The 23421-nt window shown below is 36.1% G+C and overlaps 1 protein-coding gene across 7 annotated transcripts in view; it reads right to left on the bottom strand.

The window, feature by feature from the left end:
• Positions 1 to 23421, bottom strand: part of ITSN1 (intersectin 1) — a 104747-nt gene that overhangs the window by 43901 nt on the left and 37425 nt on the right. For 6 of the 7 annotated variants that reach the window (XM_087721618.1, XM_087721619.1, XM_087721622.1 and 3 more), the window contains 11 exons: positions 18135 to 18235; positions 16316 to 16379; positions 15484 to 15621; positions 14614 to 14729; positions 11921 to 12183; positions 10755 to 10904; positions 7070 to 7210; positions 5741 to 5828; positions 5478 to 5617; positions 2919 to 3040; positions 1745 to 1974 (listed from right to left, as the gene is read on the bottom strand). In XM_087721618.1, the coding sequence (XP_087577744.1) occupies positions 1745 to 1974; positions 2919 to 3040; positions 5478 to 5617; positions 5741 to 5828; positions 7070 to 7210; positions 10755 to 10904; positions 11921 to 12183; positions 14614 to 14729; positions 15484 to 15621; positions 16316 to 16379; positions 18135 to 18235 (1553 nt within the window). The remainder of the gene's footprint in view (positions 1 to 1744; positions 1975 to 2918; positions 3041 to 5477; positions 5618 to 5740; positions 5829 to 7069; positions 7211 to 10754; positions 10905 to 11920; positions 12184 to 14613; positions 14730 to 15483; positions 15622 to 16315; positions 16380 to 18134; positions 18236 to 23421) is intronic. The other variant, XM_087721620.1, reaches the window with a different exon arrangement.

Genomic DNA, 23421 nt, shown 5'->3' with positions numbered 1-23421 from the left:
GCTTGTACCAAGTAAGAGTGCTCACTGAAATGTCTAATTAGGAAGACAGGTCTTCTATTAATCAATACATTGAACAATGTGCCATTTACATCATTTGCCATGATGTCATCAGTCAAATGAAATAAAACAGTAAAGCTGTTCTATAGCATGTGAAGTGTCTTGTATCGAGGTATGTTGTTGAATTTTCACTGTATATACCATATTTTTCGGAGTACAAGACGTACCTTTTTTCTTCAAAAAAGAGGAGAATGGCCGTGCATACTCTTATAGAGGCTATCAGAGAACTCCTGGGGGCTGGGGAGAGCAGAAATGAGCAAAAAACAGGCCGTTTCCCCCCTCCTCCAGCAGCACTCTATAAGCTTCCATAAGGCTATGTGTGCAATTTTTTTGACAAAAAACAGTTTTTTGCTCAGTTTTGCTCCCCCAGGAGCACTCTGCCAGCCCCCCCCCCAAGGCTATTCATGCCTTTTTTGGAAAAAAATCAGGCCCGTTTTTGGGAGGTTTGCAGAGTGCAAAAACTTTTTTTTCCTTTTGGAAAGCTCTTTAACTGATTGATGGGAAATACATTGATCAAGTGCTGTGCCAGCAGAAACACCTACCTATCTACTGTATTTCTCTTTATCTCTATTTCTCTCTCTCTATTCCTCTACCTACCTACCTATCTACCTACTCTCACTCTCTCCCTACCCATCTACTGTATTTCTCTCTCTCTCTATTTCTCTCTCTCTATCCCTCTACCTACCTATACTCTCTCCCTACCTACCTATTGTATTTCTCTCACACACACTCACTCTTTCTCTCTCTCTCTATCCCTTTATCTACCTACCTACCTACCTAACTACACACACTCTCTCTCTCCCTACCTGCCTACTGTATTTCTCTCCCTCTCTATCCCTCTACCTACCTACCTACTTTTAAAAAAATTGCCTCTTCAAAACCTTGGTGCATCTTATACTCCGGTGCATCTTATACTCCGAAAAATACGGTAATTGTGTGTACACGAGCATGAAAGTGTGACATCAAATTATATTTAAAAATAATCAAACCAACTTCATCTAAATAGAAATTTGAGGAAGGGGAAAGAAGCAAAAATGCATTTATTTATTTTTGGCTGTATCTCCTTTTGAGTATGTTGTTCTTATTTAGTACTGCATTCAATCCATGTTGGTTGAAAGATTGTGTTAGCATTGAATTGTATTTTGTTTTTAGTGTAAGAAGTTTTCATTGAACCCCCAAAAGAAGCTTCCTTTATAGGAAGATAAGCATGCAAACAAATAGTTTGAATTAGAGGAAAAAAATAGGATATCAATAGAAGTTTTAAATCATATTTCTGAAATAGTAATATGAATGTAATCAAATATAGTTCTAGGTTTAGTTTAGAGACTTATAAATAAACACTGAGGTTCCACTGTGCACTGGGGAAAAACAAAAGATAAATTGTAGCCTGCTTCAAATTTAGTCTGCTTCTCATTTGCTTCCAGTTTAATCTGCTTGGTTCATAGTATTAATTTATTGAAAACAAAATATCTATTATTCATTTCCTCTACACTGGTTCCAAAATGCATCTCAAAATGATTTACAGTAAAAAATTTAAATGCAATCATAAAAATCATAAATATAAAAATATTGCTGGTTTGAAAATGAGAAAAACATAGACAACTATCCAAACTTCAGTCAGTAGTACATGAAGAGAAGAACATAAGGTTTTATGAGCATTTAATCGTAGTATTCCGTTATTTTGTACCTGCAGTTGACCAAGGAGCTTGGATAGTTGGTTTTGTTGAATCTTTATGTTGATGAAAAAAGTTATTCATTTTTTCCTGCACTTCCTGTTTGTTCTTCTCATCATTTTCTTTCTTTTTGTTTAATTCTTCCCATTTTTGTTTTTCTTCCTCTTGATTTTTTCTTGACCGTGAATGTTCTTCTTCCTGTTGTATTCTGTCAAGCCACTGTCTTTCTCTGTCTTGGGTTTTTCTAATTAGTGCAAAACATATAAATGATATTTAGAAATATTCTAAACAAACCATGTCATTGCAGAAATATTTCCTTGCCTCAATGGTTTCAACAATGGCAAAACTTCTAATATATTGCCTTAATTGGAAAAGTTCTTAAAAATTCAGGGAGATATTCAGACATGTTGGTGGGAGTGGTTCTTTGGATGGGCTGTTTACTGTTAACTTCTTTGGCAGTTGTTTGATTAGGGCATTGTTTATTTCTTGATTGTTGGTTCCAGCAACACTGACAGGGTAAGCCACTAGAATATAAGTTGAGAGCAAATCCTATTCTTTACTAACACAGATGATATTACCTAGTTTGGGTAATGAAACGTCTACAAGAAAATAATCAAGCTCAGAAAGCACCAAGGACCCACACATACATAGAGTTACTGTTAGCTTGAATCTAATATAACAAACAGATAATCAGCTATCTAATATTTAGGTTATTATTTCAAATAAAGTTAAATTCATCTTAATTGAAACTAATTGTGCACATACACACATATTAACTTACAACAATAAAAATATTAATCAATTAAAATAGAACGTGTGATAGTTGGCTCCCAAACAAGAAACATGCTTTGGATCAATTGTATGATATCATCTGGTTCCTCGGAGAAGCCATACTATATAGTCATGCACTTCTGGGAAAATACAACTTTAAATTAAGGAAGTGCTGCTAGTTTGCTAACTAAATCAAATAAAATGTTTCTATCAATACTTTTCTGGAAAATATTAAAATATGACACACTTTATTTAAAAGAATTAAAAAAAGAAAAAGATAATTATGCATCCATGCCAAAAGCCAAGCTTCTTCCAAACATATGGATAATTAGTCCTTCCAGAATATAAGTAACCGGTTGTTCAAGATTTTGATCAGTTCCTTTCAAGAAACAATATGCTTTCCAAATTCAAGCTTACCTCTGGTTTTCTTTCTGTTTTTCCAGCTCTGTTTTCCTCTCCTGCTCCTTCTGTTTTAGTCTGTCAGCTTCTATATTCTTTTGCTTCTGTAGCTGCTGCTTGTTATGTATTTCCCTCAGGTCCTGCAATAATGAAATGGTGGGTTACTATATAGTGCAAAGGATATTTTAATCAGTTTCCTGTTTCTCAGCACGAAGAACAAAAGTTCATCCAAAAAAACCAAATAAACTAATTTAAAATTTTATATAACCGCCTTACTTCAAACTCATTGTAGTATGATTTATATCTGATATTATATTTGTTTTAGTTATTCAAATGCTTTAGATTTGATCTTGACTATCAAACCTAAACGTTTACTGCTTTTATTGGACAACCTGAAATGACAAGAATTGTTTATAAAAAGTCTATATGACTTATCATCTTAAATGATAAAAGAGTATATGTAGCAAATTCAGAAAGCACCAAGGATTCCACAATTCAAATTCAACTTGTTTGCTTTTCTTTCTGAACCTGAAGTGCTTGTACATCCAGAAACAAAATGAATAGATTTTCAAATTTCTCAAAAGTTCCACTGGCTTATCTGCAAAATGATGTTCATTCTCTGCATCCTGTTTTTACTGATCACTTAAGATAATAATTTTCAAATATTAATTTTCTTACCTTTTAGATAGAAATCTAAAAGGCAGCTCTGGATTTGATGTGCTATCAATAACATCAGAATAATTTTTATAATCTCAAAAACCAAGCCTGATGTTCTAGAACAATCACTAATTTATGTTCATATAGGACAGGGTATGTCACGTCTCAACAGTACTGTACTAAAATGATAGTTACAATTCTAGTTTTACCATCTTAACAATGCCTAACAAACATGAATTCCTAGAATGTTAAAATGTGTCAAAATACATTAACAGAATTTGGGTATAAAGTTACAACAATATTCTAATACCAACCAAGAAAATAGTTTCTCCTAATCTAAACTTGGTAATTTTTTTCTGCCTACCCTGTTCACTCTTTTTCTAAACTAAAAAGGTAAGCACATTGCAAATTTTCCCCATAGGGAAGCTGCTCAGCCCCTTGATAAAATGTTCTTATAAAATTAACATTAATATATTGAACATATCCATCAAAAACACAAATTCCAAAATCCATAAAATTAAAATAAGCAGAAGTACACATCAAACAGCACTGAAGACAGAATAATTTGTTTAACAGTTAATCTAATTATATATCAAGAACTTGCACTTTATGGATATTTATGCTTTGATTTGTTCAAAACGGAATGATGGCATCATCTCATAAAAAATGATATACATTTATTACTCAACTGGGCTGGATGAAATTCAGTATTTTCTAGAGTTTGGATTATGGGGTTTATGTAGACATTTAAAAGGAAGGTAGCAAGCAGACAACCCTGCTTCACTCTTTTTTGAACAGAAATGGGCAACACAGAGGTAACCTGATTTGTAATGAAATACTGTAATATAATTTAGAGGTTGACAACTTCACTCAATGGCTATTCTTGGGAATTGAATTATATGCTGCTTTTAAATAAATAAATAAATAAATAAATAAATACATACATACATACATACATACATACATACATACATACATACAGTCTCTAGGGCAATAAACATTCTTCCATGAAGTACTATAGATTATTATATAGATGTTTAGCATAAATTTTGCTAATTGTGTTTAAAAGATTTATAAGCTGATAACTAGCAGTTTTGATTGTCTTTTTGTAAATAGGCACCTAAGGAATCAGTGCAATGCAATTTATAAAATTAAGCAAAGAGGTTAATACAGCTATCTGGCATTCCAACCTACTGCAGATAACTTCAACAGTAATAAAATTACCACTGGATTTAAGCTATTTTATCAAGTCTGCAATTTCTGAGTATGTGATAGGAGCGCAATAAAAAAGCAGTCTAGCTCCAATTTGAACTAAAATTCTGTTTTATGTTTGTAAAATTCACTGTGATCTGTTCATATTGACTATATAACTATTTTTGCTTTTTTAATATTATGTGCTTTAAACTTTTAGACTGTTTTTAATGGGATTTTGTTCAATGATCACATTCTCCTACAAGACTGTTGTTACTGATTATGGATCTCCCTGGCCTAAATCCCACTCTTTTAATAGAACCTTATTCTGAGTAAGCCAGCAAGCAAAAGCTTATTCTGACCTGATTAATACTTGTCCATTTAGCTTTCTAAGAATTCCTAATTCTTAGAGGTGCGTTCTAATAAAAGATGAATACGTTACCTTTTGGGACTCTCAAACTTTTATGGGAAGAATTTTCAATTTTCAAATATTAGGAAATGCTAACATTTTTCCAATAATACAATCAGCGTCATTTCGTCTGTCCTCTTACATTTTTATCATGATAGCATATTTTACCACCAAAAACATATTCATCTTGAAAACAGGGACCAGGTCTTTTTAAAAAAATTAAAACTGGATATACATGCTCACATCAATTTTCAAAATTTATACTGCAAATGGTGAAGTTGAAGACTTGCTTAATTATAATATAACTTAAACCTGTTTACCTTTAGTTGGTTGTTGAAAATATCTATTTCCTGAAGTTTTGATCTGGTTTCTTTTTCTACTTCATCTAGCTGGTTACGAAGCTGCTGGCATGTTAACTCCTTTGCTTCTAAAGCTCTTTTGACAGTGAGAAATGAATCTCCTATTTAAAAAAAATACTGACAATGAATATTAAGAGACTCTCCAGATTTAGTGATTCTTAAATGGAATGACCTTACAATATATATATTTCTGCAAGCAAAGAACCATTTTTAAATGAACTTACGATGCAAGCTGTTCTGCTGAACTTGCTTTAACTGGTCATTGAGTAACTGTTTTTCTGGAATCAACCTTCCAAGCATTTGCTGAGATTCCTAAAAGAAATAACATGAGATGTTGTAGTTATAACCACAAGTAGCATATCACAATTGCTTCATCATTCGCCAAAAACCGCTTTTCTGAGAAAACAGTTCCTTAAGCCTGCTAAAAAAGAAAAAGCCACTGTGCAGAATAGTCCCCAAATATTTCTCCCTGTTGTAAGTCACAGCTTCCTCTCACAACACAATAGAATAAAGCAAGAGGATAGAAGATGATGTCTAGGATTTCTACACGTGTTATTGCTGTCACTTTGAAGTGACAGAAAAATTCCATAAAATCTTGAAAACAAATTTGTGTTACTAGAATACCACCTCAAAGATAACATTAGGATATTTCCTCTGAAGAAACCTGCTTAAATTACACCCATTTTTTCACATATCAAGATTTTGAAGAGATTTTTCACCCCTAAGTCTTCCTTATTTCACTGGAGTTCTTATTACAACAGAACAGAAAGGGAAGAGCACTTGTCATTATCAGTAAGCCAGATATTAGTGCATGCCTGTAAAAACAGGTATTGGGTAAAGACATTTCATAGGAATTCCAAATCAATTTTGATGAAAGTGTAATTTTATAGGGTTCAGCCACTATATAACTATAATCATTGCCATCTAACAGAATTATTCTGCTTGAGAATTATAAGAAAATGCATATTCTAATAGTTAATATTTGTGCTATGACAAATTAAAAGTATTTCAGTAATTCAACTACTAACGATTATCTGCAGAAGTTACTAAATATAGTCTTGGAAAGATACTTAGGGAAATGCCTGCAGTACAAAGCAGGCAGCAGGAGTAGAAAAACATCCAAATTAAGAAATGAAAGCATTTTAAAGTGAAAATTTGCCTGAAATCCCAGATGTCACATTTTTTGCTTCAGAAAACCAGGGGACCAACCTCAAGTATCTGTGGGAATATTTTTTTAAGATACACTTGCTCCTAAGCAGCATAATTTAACAGCTACTGAACTTAACTGAATTTCAGTATCAGAATAGATTCTGTGGGACGTGGAAAGAAAACTACCCCATCGTGTGCACTGGCTTCTGGAGAAAAAAAATGGGAAACAAATTAGTTTATTTCCCTAGGATACTGCTAATTTTCACTGTTGCCACATACTTATTGCCTAACACATATACTAATTAAGCAACTAATAGATTCAACTCTCATAAATTAAGCCCTATTCTTTCATACAAGAATACATAAGATCTAATTTTAAACGTTTTTAAAAACGATAAACTTACTTGTAACTGCTGTTGTAAATGTGTGATTTCTGCAATCCTCAACTCTCTAGATTTGTTTGTGCTCTCAATTTCTTGTCTTTGAATAGTCAATCTGCATCTGATATCCTGAAGCTTCCCTTCCAGTTGATGTTTTTTATCATTCTTCAACAGGGAAAGAAAATAGTGGTTTACTCAGATTTTAATTGGAATGCAAAACTGGTTCCAAGTTCTTTTAGTTAGACCTCTAAGTTGAAAAAGATTCCTTGTTCTGATCATAAAGTTTAGTCTACAAAAAGAAAATATAATTCTTTTAGATGAAGATTAAATAAAATGCAATTACACAAAGAAATAAATAGTAAAGAATTGTAAAAGGAAATTAACAGTATTTTTAAAAATCTAAATAAAGATATAAATGTAAGGATGCCCAGGATGCAAGTAAAACTTTTATTAGAAGATATTTCACAGAAAATAATCCTGAACTTAAAAAGAATCAAGAGAGAACTCAGACTATTTTAGATGAGTTAAAAATAATTAAAGAAACCTGCAAGAAAGATAAATATCTTCATCAAATTAAACTCTTACAGCAAGAGTTATAGATATCGAAGGTAAGAGAAATGAGAAATGTAAAGGGAATTAATGCAAAGACAAATCTTCAATTTGTAAATAATCAGAGAAATAGCTAGCATCCAAATTAATAAAATAAATTAAATTATATTGAAACTTCAAGAGAGAGAGAAAGATACTGTATTAATGGACAATGCAGCAATATAAAAAGCATTCTATCAGTACTATTTCAATTTATATAAAGGGCTTGATATTCCTTTGGAGAAAATAGATGAATATTTTTTTTTAAATCTACCAAAGATGATAAAGAAAGGAAGATTATGAATGGATCTACAACCTTTTATAGCTGTAGATCCATTCATAATCTTTCTTTTCTTTCTTTCTTTCTTTCTTTCTTTCTTTCTTTCTTTCTTATCATCTTCTCTAGGTTTCTGAAGCTATTAAAATTTTTAAACAAAAAAAGTACCTGTACCAGATGAATTATTGGGCTCTTCCTATAAATAATTTTAGGATGGATTTCTACAACCTTTGCAAAACACAGATAATCTTATTTTACAGAGAGGAAAGATTCTAGAAACTTGCAAAACTGCAAATATAGCATTTATACCTAAAGAGGAATAAGATTTGATTTCAAAAAGAAATTATAGACCAATATTATTATTGCATAAAGACTACAAATTTTTCACAATAGTCTCAGCTGACAGATTGAAACTAATTTTACAATAACTTATTCATGAAGATCAGTGTGGATTTTTACCTAAACGACAGTAAAAAGAATGTTAAAATTGTGCTGGATATTTTAGAATCTTTTGAACAACATAATAAAAAACAAGCTGCATTATTTTTTTTAAGTGCAGAAAAAACTTTTGGTAATTTGAATTGGACTTTTCTATTTAAAGTTTTGGACGTTATGAACTTTGGAGAGAATTTTATAAATGAATAAAATTGATTTATATTTCATAAAAAGGACAAATAACCAATGAAATTTAGCTAAATCATGTAAAATACAAAAATGAACAAGACAATGTTTTAAGATTAAGAAACAGAAATAAAAGATGTTGAAAAAAATAAAAGAAACAAGATCAAATATAATTAAACAACAAAGTGGATTACTAGATTAAGAAGGTAAAATACTTGGGTATATGATAAATTTGAACTGTACGCTATTTCAAGATAATTATGTTACAACTAGGAATGAAGTTCAAAAAGATATGTTAAGATGAAAGAAAATGCACTTGCCATTGGGGAAAATTCTTATGACCTAGATGAATGTTTTGCCTAAACGCTATTTTTGTTCTAGACAAAATCCATTTTGATTGATGCACACACACCCCCAAAATAGTAGAAAGATATAACTAAATTTATGGACCAGCTGAAAAACTCATGCTAAATACAAACTGTTACAAGATGTAAAAGAAAGAGAAGGATTGGGTTTACCTGATTTAAAATTATATTTTGTAGTTTATTGTTTAATCTGGATGAAAGAATGGATGCTACTGAAAAACAGAAGGCTTTTGGAATTAGAAGGACACAACTTCACATTTGTGTAGCATGGATATTTATGATACAACAAAACTAAGTTTAATGTAAACTATAAAATATTGTTTTGTTAGACATACCATATTCAGAATATGGAATAGATATAAACCTAGATTGTGCCCAAAAGTACCTTTGTGGCTCTCAGCACAAGAAGCATTTTATATAAAAGTTAACTTGCTCTGATATATTAGAATTTTGCCAAGGAGAATGTAAAATATATTATTAAAAATTTGTCTTCCTTTATCTTTAATCTTCAGTTGGGTGAAATAGGGCAACAGTTTTAAACCAAGGAAATTCATATAGTACCAGCAGACGAGAATATTTGTAGCTCAGGGTTGAACTTAGCACACTTGGTGCTCTCCAAGCTTGGTGGTTTTCTTGCAGACGTTTCATTATCCAATGAGGTAACATCATCATCAGTGTACACTGATGATATTAGCTAGTTTGGTAATGAAACATCTGCAAGCAAACCACCAAGCTCAGAGTGCATCAATGATCCCATTCTTCAAGTGGGCTAATTTATAGAAAGTGTCCAAAATCTGGAACCATGAGTCCCAGGGGGTTAAAATTTCACAAATCTGTGGCCACTTCAGTGCTGTTGTATTGCTGTGTCAGTGCTGCCACCTGGAGGTTCAGTAGATTGATCTCTCCTTCAGCTATTTGAGATTAGATAGGCCAGTCCCACCCTAGCCTTCCTCAGGCCCAGCAACCATCAGCTGCTGGAGGTTAGTCAGCTGCAATCAAGCTGGCAAGAAACCGGAAGTCACTTCTGCTTTTTTGCCTATGTTCATTTCTGTTTCTCTGTTTAGAAAGGAGATATTAAGGAAACATATCTGAAATGATGCCTCAGTGGGTCATGTGTAGTTAGTGTAAAATAAAATCAAGAGAAGAGTTGGCAGTGGAAAGATACATGTGTCAACAGTTTTCCTATGTACAATTGCTGGAAAGATGCAAAATAAATAAGATAACTTTTGATTCTGAACACTGTATGACTGAATTTGAGACAGAATTGTGTACAAACAATGAACATGTTATTGTGTATAATATATATTTTTTATAAAGTGATGCATTGTTGGCATATGTCACCAGAAAAATTGTTGAGAACTATAAAGGCACTTCCAATTTATGCCAGAAAGCCAAACAAGACGCTTTATTGTGCTTGATGGGTTATGGCAAATCCTAGAAAATTCTGGACTCAATTATATATATATAATATATTAATACAACACAGGAGAGTTTAAATATATATTAATACAACACAGGAGAGTTTAAAGACCAGTATGCAATTGAAACCAGATACCTTTGTTTTGGGATTCATGAATACAAAGTTTACAGCAAGATTATTACATGCACAAAGGGGCGGGGGTAGTGGAATTCAGCTTTACGCACAATGGAGGAATAGATGGTAAACATGATGGAATTGCTGAGATGGCCAAATTGGCAGCTATGATTACAGAAAATATATCGTCAATTTAATGCTGACTGGCAAACCCCTTCACTTTTTGCATGAAACAAAAACAGGAAATTATGTTTTGATGATTAGAAAAAAAATTATGGAAAAAAATCTAATTTTGAAAATATCTGGCAAATGTTTCTCACTTACTAAAGCTTCCAGTTCAAACTCCAAAGTTTTTTTCTTAGCTTTCAAAACAACTATATCTTCTTGTTCTTTGTTTCTTTGATTCAGCAATTCTTGACGACGATTACGTTCCCACTCAAGCTGTCTCTGCCTTTCCAGTTCTCTTTTAGCAGCCTTTGTTAGTTTAAAAATATGAAAAAAAATTGTTCACTTTTGTAGTTCTATTAAAATATAAGTTCCAACCTATACAATAATGTATAGTACTGTATGTAATAATTGTATTCATACAAAGTGCAGATATATGTCTCCCTGTCATCTTCCTAATATAAACTAGATATTAAGTCCTCAATTTCCTTCCCAATATTTCCTTGGATCTTTACTCTAATTAAAATAGATTTTAATTAGACACTTGTGTGATTATGCAAATTAACTCTCTCCAGGAGTACACAATTTATGAATGTAAGAAAAGTAGCCAGATTAGAAAGTTCTTATACATACAAATATTAGTATGTTAGTTCAAATGTTATTCTACTGAACTAAAGATTATAGGTAGAAAGGTTACAAAGCCGAAGAATGAAAAACAAAAATGTGTTATCTATTAAAATGAACAGAGATTTACAAGATAGCTAAACTAAATTAGTATACTAATTTTAAAATTAGTAAATAGTAGTAATATTAAAAAATTCAGACAATTTGATAATTAGGCAAAACCTGTTTGAAAGGCATAGATGAACATTCTACAAAAGTTCAGTAACTAGCAATTAAATAATAATAAAAGCAACTATCAAATATTATTTGATAAATAAGTTGCTAAAAACTGTCCCCTGGTGAGGTAAACAATGTCTTACTGTCCTTAAATCCCAAACTCGCAAGGACTTTTTAAAGTTTCAGTACCAGACCATTTATTTATGCTTAAAAGATAAACAGTGGGCAGTAATAATTTAGATTCGGTGCAACCTAACAGCCAAAGTTTACATGGTCATGATTTAGAGCCAAGTTAAGGAAACAATACTTATAAGTACCTTTCTGACAAAATATTGCAAAAACATTAAATGATTCCTTCCCCATTTTGCCAAATATCTCATTTATATAACTTTGAAAAGAAAACAGAAAAAAGAAAAAGAAATAACATATAATAATCCCAATATAAGTTTTCAACTATGAATGTTCCTCTGAAAATATTTGTTTACCTCACGCCTTTCTATTTCTTTTCTCCTTTCCTCTTCCCTTTGGCGTTCCAATTCTCTTTGCTTTTCTAATTGTTTTTCTAATTCCAGTTGCCTTTTCCGCTCCTGCTCCTGCCGTTCACGTTCCTTCCTTTCCTGCTCTGCTCTTTCCAACTGTGCAAGGCGTTCTTGCTCTTTTCTTTGTTGTTCCAAAAGAGCTTGTCTCCGCTTTTCAAGTTCTAGATTGCCACGTTCAAAGTTCTCACGTTTTTTATCTTCAAATGTAACTTTTAAAAAATGTTACAATTACAATTCAGATGTGTTTTGTGCATATATAAACATGAAGTTATGTAGCCTATCTGGAATTATTATTTTTTTCTTTTTTCTTTTAATGACCCCGTAATCCCTTACATGGAGGTGGAGTCGGGCAACTGAATGAAGCTGGGTGTTTACTGGCCGGATGCCCTTCCTGTCGCCAATGTAGAGTTCACGGCAGATATTTACTCATTGTGCCCAGAGTGTGAAATAGCTGCCGCTACCTAGGATCAAACTCATAGCCTTCTGATTGTGAGGCAAGAACTCCACCTCTAGGCTACTGCTCCACTCATATAGTCTATCTGGAATGCACTTTAACATTGTAAAATGCTATATACAAACGCCTGATCTTTATTATTCTTGTAAATGGATATATATATAAGAAACACAATATTCCTTAATACTTTATAGTTAAATAATGCTAAGGATACTTCATAAGTCTTCCATATACCACAGTTGGCAATCATACTTTAGGCAAAATTTCTTATCAAGCATTTCTCTTCCATATGTCATAACCATTATATATATTTCATGCTATCAAATGGGAATTGGCCTCCAGTAAATAGATACTATCAGTTATGATTTGTGGAGCAGTAATTGGTTTACTAAAATTGTAATGATGAATCATACAATAAACACCTTTATTAATAAGGACTCCCAAATTGAAAAAATACTGGGGGGAAATATAAGCCCACCCCTGAAAATAAGTCCCCTGAACAATCCTCCCCTTGGCAACCTAGCGGTATCCCAAAGGCGCCAAGCCGCAGAACGAGGTGGGGGGCAAAGGTGCTCGCGTTGCTTGGTGCTTTCGGGGTACCACTAGGTTGGCCAGTGGCGCTGTGCTCAAGAAAGGGGTTGCCAGGCAGCTGCTCTCTTGCAAGTGGGCTTCCTGCAGAGCCAGGGCATCTCCGCTGCTGGCGCCACCCAGGTTTTTTTGTTTTCGGCTTTCAAAGCACAGAGGACGGATGCCGCTCTGGGAGTATGCTCTATGGTAGCATACAACCATAGAGCGTACTCTCAGAGTGGCATCCATCCTCTGTCCGCCGGGAAAAAAAAACCCAAGCGGCGGGCAATGCCAGCAGCGGAGATGCCCTGGCTCTGCAGGTACTGTAGAGTTAGCCAAGGGCATTGTGAGCCTGTGACTCGCATGAGCGGGGAGCAGAAAAGCCGCTTGCGCAACCCCCCTCTTCAGCCATGCAGAGCCACCTTCACTCACCTAGGGGCAGTCCAAAGGCGCCGAGCCGCAGGAGGCGGCGAACAGGTGTTCACGTTGCTTGGTGCCTTCCAGCTACCGCTAGATCGGTCAGTGGCGCTGTGCCTGGCTGGAAAGGGGGGGTTGCCGGGCGGCTGTTCGTGAGTGTGGTCACCTCATGGCTGCTGTGTTGCTGCTACAGCGCAACACAGCCATTCGATCCTGAGGCTGTGCCCAGCTCTTCGGGAGCCCGCTCGCAAGGGAGCAGCCACCCAGCAACCCAAAAACAATAAGCCCTCCCCTTTAATAAGCCCAAGGCCATATTGGTGAGTCAAAAAAATATAAGACCCTGCCGTATTTTCGTGGAAATACGGTAGTACAATTCTTTCAATTTGTGAAAAAAATAATGTTGGAAATTCTAAATACCACATTTTTCGGAGTATAAGATGCACGTTTTTCCCTCAAAAGAGAGGCTGAAAATCTGGGTACCCTTATACACTGACTACAGCATTTTTTGCCTCCTGGAACCCCGCCCCCTTCACCAAAATGGCCGCGCAAAGCCTTTAGGAGGCTTATAGAGTGCTCCTGGGTGCTGGGGAGGGCAGAAATGAGCAAAGAAATGGGCCGGTTTTTGCTCATTATTGCCCCCCCCACCAGCTCCCAGGAGCACTCTATAAGCGTCCTAAAGGCTATGCATGCCCCCTTTTTGAAAAAAAAAATGGGCCCGTTTTCACGAAAAATGGGTCATTTTTGGGAGGTCTGCAGAGTGCAAAAACTTTTTTTTTAATTTGCCTCTTCAAAATATTGGTGCGTCTTATACTCCGAAAAATACGGTAATGTTGAAGTTGCCATTTTCATGGCAATTTCCAGGAGTAGCATCAATCTACTCTGCTGCTATAATGACTGTTTCCAAAATAATGTGAGAAACAGTTGCACTGCAATCTTGATGACAGAAAAGCTAAAGTGAAAAATATTATTGACATGACCTCTGCAAATATAGTTTTTGTGTTCTATTTTACATAATCTCCTTGGGGTTTTCTCACACCAACAATGTAATAAAGGGTTCTTGGTTCAAATGCAACCTATATATCACACAACATAATTTCCATAAAATACATGTTTCTTAATTTCAAATAAATGTTGGTTTTCCAGAACATAGTATCTTTCAAAAATAGGCAGCCCAAATTTACTCATTTACATTTTCACTCACCGGGCAATTTCTTTTCCAGTTGCTGCTGTTCTTCTTCTAATACTGGTTCTTCTGGTAACCGTTGCTCTACAGATATTGAACTAGTAACAGATACACCACTGCCAGAACGAACTCTTCTATCAATAAAGAATACATTAAAATATATGCCCACACACAAAACTACTGTTATTTATTCTAATGTTATCATTTTATTTCCTACCCAACTATGCAGATAACTAATTTAAAGGTTAAATTTCAAATCATTAAACCTAAATAAACTGCAGGACAGGACATTCATTGGAACCTAATACAATGGATAAATTCAACTTACAAAGCCATTTGATTGAAACAGTGATATAAAAGTCTTGTCTGCAATAAGACTGTATGTGTTCGTGATTTGGTAATGAACAAGCAGCATAGAACTGAGACCTGGCAAAGGCAGGGAAGCAATGCTGCCATCTATTAAATCTGCCCATCTGGTTTGCAGGTTCTGCAGCAATAAGAATGTCAGAAAGGGAAGGGGGCATTGATCCAGTGTAAGATCTCATCAATGATATATTTTTCTATAGTTATGCTCTACGGAAAAGCTAGGAATCGTTTTGTGTACCAGGGTAAGCCACCAGACCAAGAAGCAACTCCACAGGAAATTTGTAATTTATTAAAAGTAGATGACCCTGGTTCACAAAAGGATCCCTAGCTTTTCCCTACAACATAATTGCATAGAACTTAAAACTATGTTTAGACAAAAAAAAATACCTCTCTAAATTAGAAGAAATGACAGGCTTGGACATTATATACCTTACATAATAAAGCTATCTAAAGTACACCAAAATAAGGAGTAGAATTCCAAAGATAAAATTCAGCATCAAAATCACAAGCTCTAAATTTTACCTAAATGAAGGGGGAATATATTCTGGGGATAACACAGGTGGCAATGGCTGTCCTGACATAGCCATATCGATTAAATGCATAGCTAGAATAAACTCTTCTGCTGTCAGTTTTCCATCTTGATCAATATCTGAAAGATTCCTATTGAGAGGGAAAAAAGAGTTAAGTAAATTTTCACTATTTCTTTTTCTATTAAAGCTAAACTAAGAAGAAGGAAGAGACTATGTTCTTAGTGTTCCCCGTTACCTTACTCAAGATTTACTCATTAAATAATCTATGTGCCCATGCATATCCAGCTTTTTCCATCTTTTTTTGCATTTAATCCCTTTGTCCTATTTTCTTCTTGGCATCATTTAGCTATTATTAGAGATGTTCTGCTCTTTACTTCCAAATTTAAAAAGGTGATTTAGGAGAGGAAAACACAGCACACCTGTTGGCTTTAGCTTTTCCTGGACTTGCATGGTAGCTATTCAATCCCAAGTAAATATGCATTTGAATCAAAAAGGTGCAAACAATAAGCTCACACTCATGCTAAGGCACTTTCTCAGTAGCTTTTCTTATACCTTTTTCAACTTCATATCTAAAGTGAACCTCTCCCTTTATATTTGCAGCTCTTTTAAATTGGGAATATGGTGATAATTCATATTCTGTTACAGAGGTAAGAGAACATTAAGAGGTATATTTGGAACACATTCTAAAATAATTTATTGAAATAAGCATTTTTCTCTTCATAAGTCTACCCTAAAGATTGTTGATAATTTAAATTTGAAATAAAGCAAACAAGTGAGATCTGGAAAATAAACTGATGATAAACAATTTTATGAAAAACATTTACCATATTGTAGCCAACTGAGCCTGTGGTAAACTTGACTGCATAAGGATAGTTCTTGCTTGTGGACCTAGTAAATGCAAAACGTGCCACAATAATACATTTTAATACAGAATTTTTTAAATGGTTGCTTTGATTTTATTTATTTTTATTTATTTAATCCAATTTAGTAGCCGTCCAAGTGCAGTAGACTCTGATGAAATATTTATTGTTTTCTTAAACAATGCAGCCCTTTAGAAAAAAACTCTTTTCTATTCCAAAGAAATGTAAAAACAACTTTCCTGAAGATTATCAACATGTTTTAATGGCAAAGACAAATGTTTCTAATCAATGGAACAATTAGTTCTACAGCTTTGTATATTATATTTTATGTATGTATACATAGAAATATTTCCATTAATAAAACTTGTTAGTTAAAAAAGGTGATACTGTCCGATTTCTGCTGCTATATACTAACATTTCCATATTATGCATATTTTGCATAGGTGCTCAATAAAAGGCATAGAGTGTTCACAGGATAGAGGGGGCTCACATATAAAAATTGATGAAAGCTAAGGAATAAGAGGCTTTCTTTAGAGCTCAATTTCTAGTAATAAGTATAACAGCAAAAAAATGAAAAGGGAAATATATCATACTGCATTCATATGCCCAGCATAGATTCACAGTCTACTATTATGATTTGCAATTGAACTAATGCTGTACCTCAGTAATGGTAATGCAGAATACTTAATTTTATTTCACCTAACCAAACAACATGTTGTAATGTTGAAATAGCATTGGCCTTAAAAATATTTCACCTAACAGTCACAATAAGGGAATGGAAGCAGGCAAATACATATAAACTTGCCAAAGCATTTGCAATAGTTAAAGAGCCCTAATCAGGTTAACATCTTGTTAGAACTCAATTTGTTCATCCAGTCTCACCAGTCAAGACTGGTCCTCAAGAAATAGTCTGCCAAAAGTTCCCTTCCCTTTTGTTGCCTTCAAATATGGATATGACAGCAGACCATCTCTATAATAGCTCCCACCTTATGGAGTATTTCCTCATGGAAGTTGGTGGAGCATCCATTTTGCAACAATTCTAGAAACAGGTTAGAACCTATACCATACAGTTTTGATCAGGATACATGATTATTTTTGTTTGTGGTGATTATTTTTTGATTTTGACTTTGTTTTTATGTCCTGATTATTTATGCCTTTAGATTATTTTGCTAATGTTGTAGGTTGCTGAGTCTCCTTTAGAATTGTCATGGGGTTGCGATTACTGTAATAAATAAATACTTTAAAAACTGCATTTTTTTAAAGGTGAGATATTGTTAAAACAGGTATTCTTGTATTTCACCAGAAAGCCATTATCACAAATTGCTCTATGGGAAAAAAAACAATTTTAAAAGTTTGTTTATCTAATACTATCAACAGGGTCCTTAATTTAAACTATTTATGTTGGTTGCAAGCAGCTGTAAGAGGATTTTGGTCTGAAAGATTACAGTTAAATAAATAAATAAAATAGATGAATCCAATCAAAGTCCCACATTTCACAACATGTATTTTCCAAAAGAGACCAACAAAATGCTGGCTCACTTTTATTTCCCTAATAGTTAGCATTCAGAGACATAGCACTTCTAAATCCAGAAGTTCCCCTTCACTAATATAACTAATATCTCATTGATTGGCATGACTTTTTAACCGCTGCATTACACAAGTTCCAAGTATTTAGCAGAATTAATCAAACCAAACATATTTTAAAACTGAATACATTTTAAATGTGTTTTATTTAAACTGAATATAATTTTTAAAGTGTTCATTAAAACGCATGTCCTAGTACCTGTTAAATGTCCACTCATTGTTTTATCATGACTGTTGAATAGCTGCCTGTATTTTAGTCTTGATGACTGAGGAACAGCCCACTCTAATGCCGGAGATGCACTGGAATAATAAAACAGAGAAAATAAACCACAGCTCCAAGAATACTAAATTCTAGATTAGATTTTTTTTTTTAAAGTAACTTTCTCTTTGTTCTTTAACATTTTAATACCACTGAAATGTCACTTAAGTTACCATTTTACATTTATCTTGGATCAAAAGAATTTATTTCTGCAGAGATTCACACTCTGAAAAACACCTTAAAAAATCAGCATACAGCTCACTAAGTTCTTTTAAAAGATATATTTTCATCTTTGCTTTCTATAGTGTGATTTTTTATAGTTTCTTTAGCATAATGCCACAAAAGTTTGTTATAATGAACCTTTCCATTAAATGTTCTTTGAATATATATTCATACTTTTTCTCTTTTTAAATCTTGGATTTTTCTTCATCATAATTATCTTCTCCTGACCATTTTAAAGCATCCATATGTTTCCAATGTTATCGGTACAATACATGAACAGTATGTAGTTTACAGTAAGATCAATAAACACAGATTAAAGGCTTAACATGATGTCAAAAAGTAGGTCACACTTTGAACTATAAGACCAGTTCAAGACTTAAACCATGATGTGCTTCACGTAATACTTTCAACATTTTTTCTTATTCCTACTGTTTGGCATTATCCTTTCCCAATCTGTTCTACTTTTAAGTTTCCATTTGAAAGATTTGAAAGAGACAATTTAGCAGTGGTGGGATTCAAATAATTTAACAACTGGTTCTCTGCCTAGTGACTGGGACGGAGAGTGTGGCTGGATGGGCATGGCCAGGGTGGGCATGATAGCAATCAGCCTCCTACAGCACTCTGCCAGCCAAAACGGGGAGCGGGGGTTAATTACAAAATGTGGGCTTTGCTTTGTGACATCCAGATCCAACAAGCAAGTGGCGTGAACTGCATAGAAAATACACTTTTGTTTGGTTATGAAGAAATATCCCCAAAGTCAGATGTACACTAGCTACACACCTTCCCAGTAAATAGCAAAATTTGAAGCTCTAGGTAAACAGAATTCATTTTAGGATAAGTAACCAGTTTGCATATTGGAGGTTCCTAAAGGAATCACCTGCACCATCCTGGAAACCAAAATGGGGTGCAGGGGGACGCGATGCCTTGTGCCTCATTTTGGCCCTGGAAGGCCTCTTGCACCACCCTGGAAGCTAAAACAGGGCGTGTGGGGAACTCTTGGGAGGGGCGGGGTGGGACCAGCCAAAGGTGGGATTTGCTGGTTCTCTGAACTAGACAAAAAATTAACAACCAGTTCGCCCGAACTGGTGCAAACAGGCTGAATCCTACCTCTGCCATTTAGGCTATCAAATCAAACCCTCCCCTCCTTAGTGCCACAATCCAAATTAAAACCTCTTGGTCAGTTGTCTATCTAACTTCCAAAATGATACCTGATTTTACTGTGAACCTGCTTTTACTGCTCAAAAGGGTTTTTTCTCATATTCAATTAGAATCTTCCCTTTGTGATTTTAATTCAATAGAAAGGGGCCAACATGTTTCTCTTTAGTTTTCTCAAGCTTAATATAATCATTTCCTTTAATTTCTTCTCATGGGATTTAGTTACTAATCCGTGGATATCTTTGTGGAAGTTTTTTTATGTGATCTAGTTTATTCTGAATCTTTTCTAAAATGTGGTACCCATACTGGATTTCAAGGGAAAAATCTTACCAAAGCACACTATACAATTTCCTGTTATTGAAAATAATATTTTATTGATGTAACCTAAAATAGATATTGCTTTTTTCTTCTACAGCCACATCATTCTACTACCTTATTATCTGATTGTAGTCAACCACCATTCCAACCTATTTTTTATAAGTATTCTTATCAAGCCATATAACCTCAATATCTGTACATTTGAATATTTAAGTTCTTTGTATTTCTCTCTAGTAAAATATTTTCATATTTATAGATTTTATAAGACACACATTTATAAAGAACATTTTTCAAATATCTCATCCCCAAAAGATATCACCCTTGTGTATCTCTAGCACATATGTTATTTATTTCACAACCTCTCCAACATCACCAGGTCCAATATTTGAATATCTGAAAACATTTTTGGGGGGATACTGTCTCATCTATCAATTATTTTCATAGATAGGGATATTTTGTTTCCATCAACATTAGTTGAAGTGATTTAGCAAGCTGCGTGTGGTTCCCATCTTTTTTAAGCTTTGTATAAAAACACATTTCTTTTACTCATCTTTTAAAAAATTTTCTAAAATATAAAAGGATTTTTTCAAGATTATAGCCGTTCCTTTTGTAAATGAATATCTTTAAAATTATGTATTCTTAAAAATTGGCAGTTATTCATACAGTGGTGGGATTCAAATCATTTAACAACTGGTTCTCATCCCTAATGACCGGCTGGATGGATGTGGCGGGGTGGGCATCATCAGGGTGCGTGACAGCACTCAACCTTCTGCAGCACTCTGCCACCCAAAATGGGGCGCGGGGGTTAATAACAAAATGTGGGCTTTGCTTTATGACATCGCGATCCAGCGAGCAAGGGGATGAACTGCACAGAAAATACACTTTTGTTTGGTTATGAAGAAATATCCCCAAAGTCAGATGAAGATCTACTAAATGTAGATTGTCTTTTAGCTACACACCTCCCCAGCAAACAGCAAACTTTGAAGCTCCAGGTAAAGGTACCCTGGGCCTAAGCCATGGAGCGCTTTAAAGGTCATAATTAGTACCTTGAATCGCACCCAGAAGACAACCGGCAACCAGTGCAGGCCGCCTAAAAGGGATGTAACATGGGAGCACCTAGGTGCCCCCATGATAACCCGCGCAGCCGCATTCTGGACCAGTTGAAGCCTTCAAGGGCAGCCGCATGTAGAGAGTGTTACAGTAGTCCAGGCGAGAAAAGACGAGGGCATGAGTGACTGTGCATAGAGCATCCCGATCCAGGAAGGGGCGCAACTGACATACCAGGCGAACCTGGTAAAAGGCCTCCCTGGTCTTCTAAACTAAGCCATGTATCCAGGAGGACGCCCAGATTGTGGGCCCTCTCTGAGGGGGCTAAAATTTCTCCCCCTATCATCAAAGATGGAACAAGATGCACAAATCAGGATGACGGAAACCACAGCCACTCCGTCTTGGAGGGATTGAGCTTGAGCCTGTTCCTCCCATCCAGATCCGCACAGCCTCCAGGCATCGGGACATCACGTCGAGGGCATCGTTTGGGTGGTTTGGGGTAGAGATGAAAAGTTGGGTATCATCAGCATATTGATGATACCGTATCCCAAAACCACAGATGATCTTACCCAGTGGTTTTATATATATGTTGAACAGGAGGGGTGAGAGAACCGACCCGTGGGGCACCCCACAAGTGACACGCCTCAGGGTCGATCCCTGCCCTCCAGTCAACACAAACTGCGACCGATCCGACAGGTAGGAGGAGAACCACCATAAAATGGTGCCCCCCACTCCCAACCCCCCGAGTCGTCGCAGTAGGATACCATGGTTGATAGTATCGAAAGCCGCTGATAGGTCTAATAGGACCAGGACAGAGGAACAGCACCTGTCCCAGGCCCGCCAGAGATCATCGACCAACGCGACCAATGCCATTTCCGTGCTGTATCCGGGCCTGAAACCCGACTAAAATGGATCCAGGTAGACAGCTTCATCCAGGGACTGGGGAAGCTGACGTGCTACCGCATTCTCAACAACCTTCGCAACAAAGCGAAGGTTGGAGAACGGACGATAGTTGGCTAAAGAAGCTGGGTCCAGGGAAGGCTTCTTAAGGAGGGGCCTCAGCACCGCCTCCTTCAAGGCGGTGGGAAAGAACCCCTCTCTCAACGAAGCATTGGTAATCGCCTGGAGCCAGCCTCATGTCACCTCCCGGGAAGCTGAGACTAACCAAGAGGGACATGGGTCCAGCACACAAGTGGCTGCACTGAGTCTCCCCATAATCCTATCCATGCCCTCGGGGGTCACAGGATCAAATTCATCCCAGATGGTCTCCACAAGATTCAGTCCATCGACTCGCCTGAATCTACCCAGTCAGAGTCCAAGCCTGTCCGGATCTGAGCGATTTTATCCTGCAGATACTGAACAAATTCTTCAGCCCTACCCTGCAAGGGGTCTTTCCCAGCTCCTTGGTTAAGTAAGGAGCGGGTCACCCTAAACAGGGCGGCTGGGCAGTTATCTGCGGACGTGATAGGAGCGGAAAAATGTTGCCGTTTTGCCGCTTTTATCGCCACTAAGTAGGATTTAATATGAATTCTTACCAGTGTTCGATCAGATTCAGACCGGCTGGTCCTCCAACCACTCTCTAGGTGTCTTTTTAGGCGTTTCATCTCCCGGAGCTCCTTGGTAAACCAGGGAGCTACCCGGGATCGACACTGGGTCAGAGGCCGCAAAGGCACAACATGATCCAAAGCCCCAGTGGCCGCCCTATCCCAGGCTTCCGAGTTGTGAGCAAGGGATTCAGGAAAAGTCGCAAGCTCCATCAGGAACCTTTGAGGGTCCATCAGGCACCATCTATCGGTTCTGCCTCCCTGCGGTGAGGGGTAGCAGTATGGAAGTCATGCCTGATGAGGAAATGATCTGACTATGACACAGAAATATTCCCTAAATCTAGATCATTCATCCACTGCCCAGAGACAAAAATCAGTTTGAGCGTGTGTCCCCCATTATGGGTGGGGTCTTGAATTAACTGAGTTAGGTCCATAGCCATCATGGAAGCCATGAACTCCCGAGCTGACTCGGATGTCTCGCCAATGGAAGGCAGATTGAAATCCCCCAGGATCATAAGCCTGGGGAAATCAACTGCCAATCCAGCTAACACATCTAGCAGCTCCAGCAGGGCCGATGAAACGTAGCAGGGAGACAGGTACGTAACAAAAAGGCCCACCTTAACTCCAAGGCCCCATTTCACAAAAAGGGACTCATACCCGCCTATCTGAGGCATAATGACCTCCTGAGGTCTGAGACTTTCCCTAATAACCACTGCCACCCCCTCACCCCTGCCCTGGACTCTCGGTTGGTGAAACGCCTGGAAGCCCGGTGGGCATAATTCACTAAGTTTGTAAGTTTAATTTTATTTATAGGCTGCCCAATCTCGAAGGACTCTGGGTGGCTTACAGAAGGGAAGAGAAAGAAAATAAAAGAAAGTAAAAAATAAAATAAGACAAGTTAAAACGACACAGATACATTCATTTCAGTCGGGGCTGGACCT

Source organism: Thamnophis sirtalis, unplaced genomic scaffold, assembly GCF_051295495.1.
Source record: "Thamnophis sirtalis isolate CommonGarterSnake01/CBP01778 unplaced genomic scaffold, rThaSir2_p1.2 scaffold_8, whole genome shotgun sequence".
NCBI classification, from domain to species: Eukaryota; Metazoa; Chordata; class Lepidosauria; order Squamata; family Natricidae; genus Thamnophis; species Thamnophis sirtalis.
Note: the sequence above shows the minus strand (reverse complement) of the source record. Positions and strands in the feature narration are given on the sequence as shown.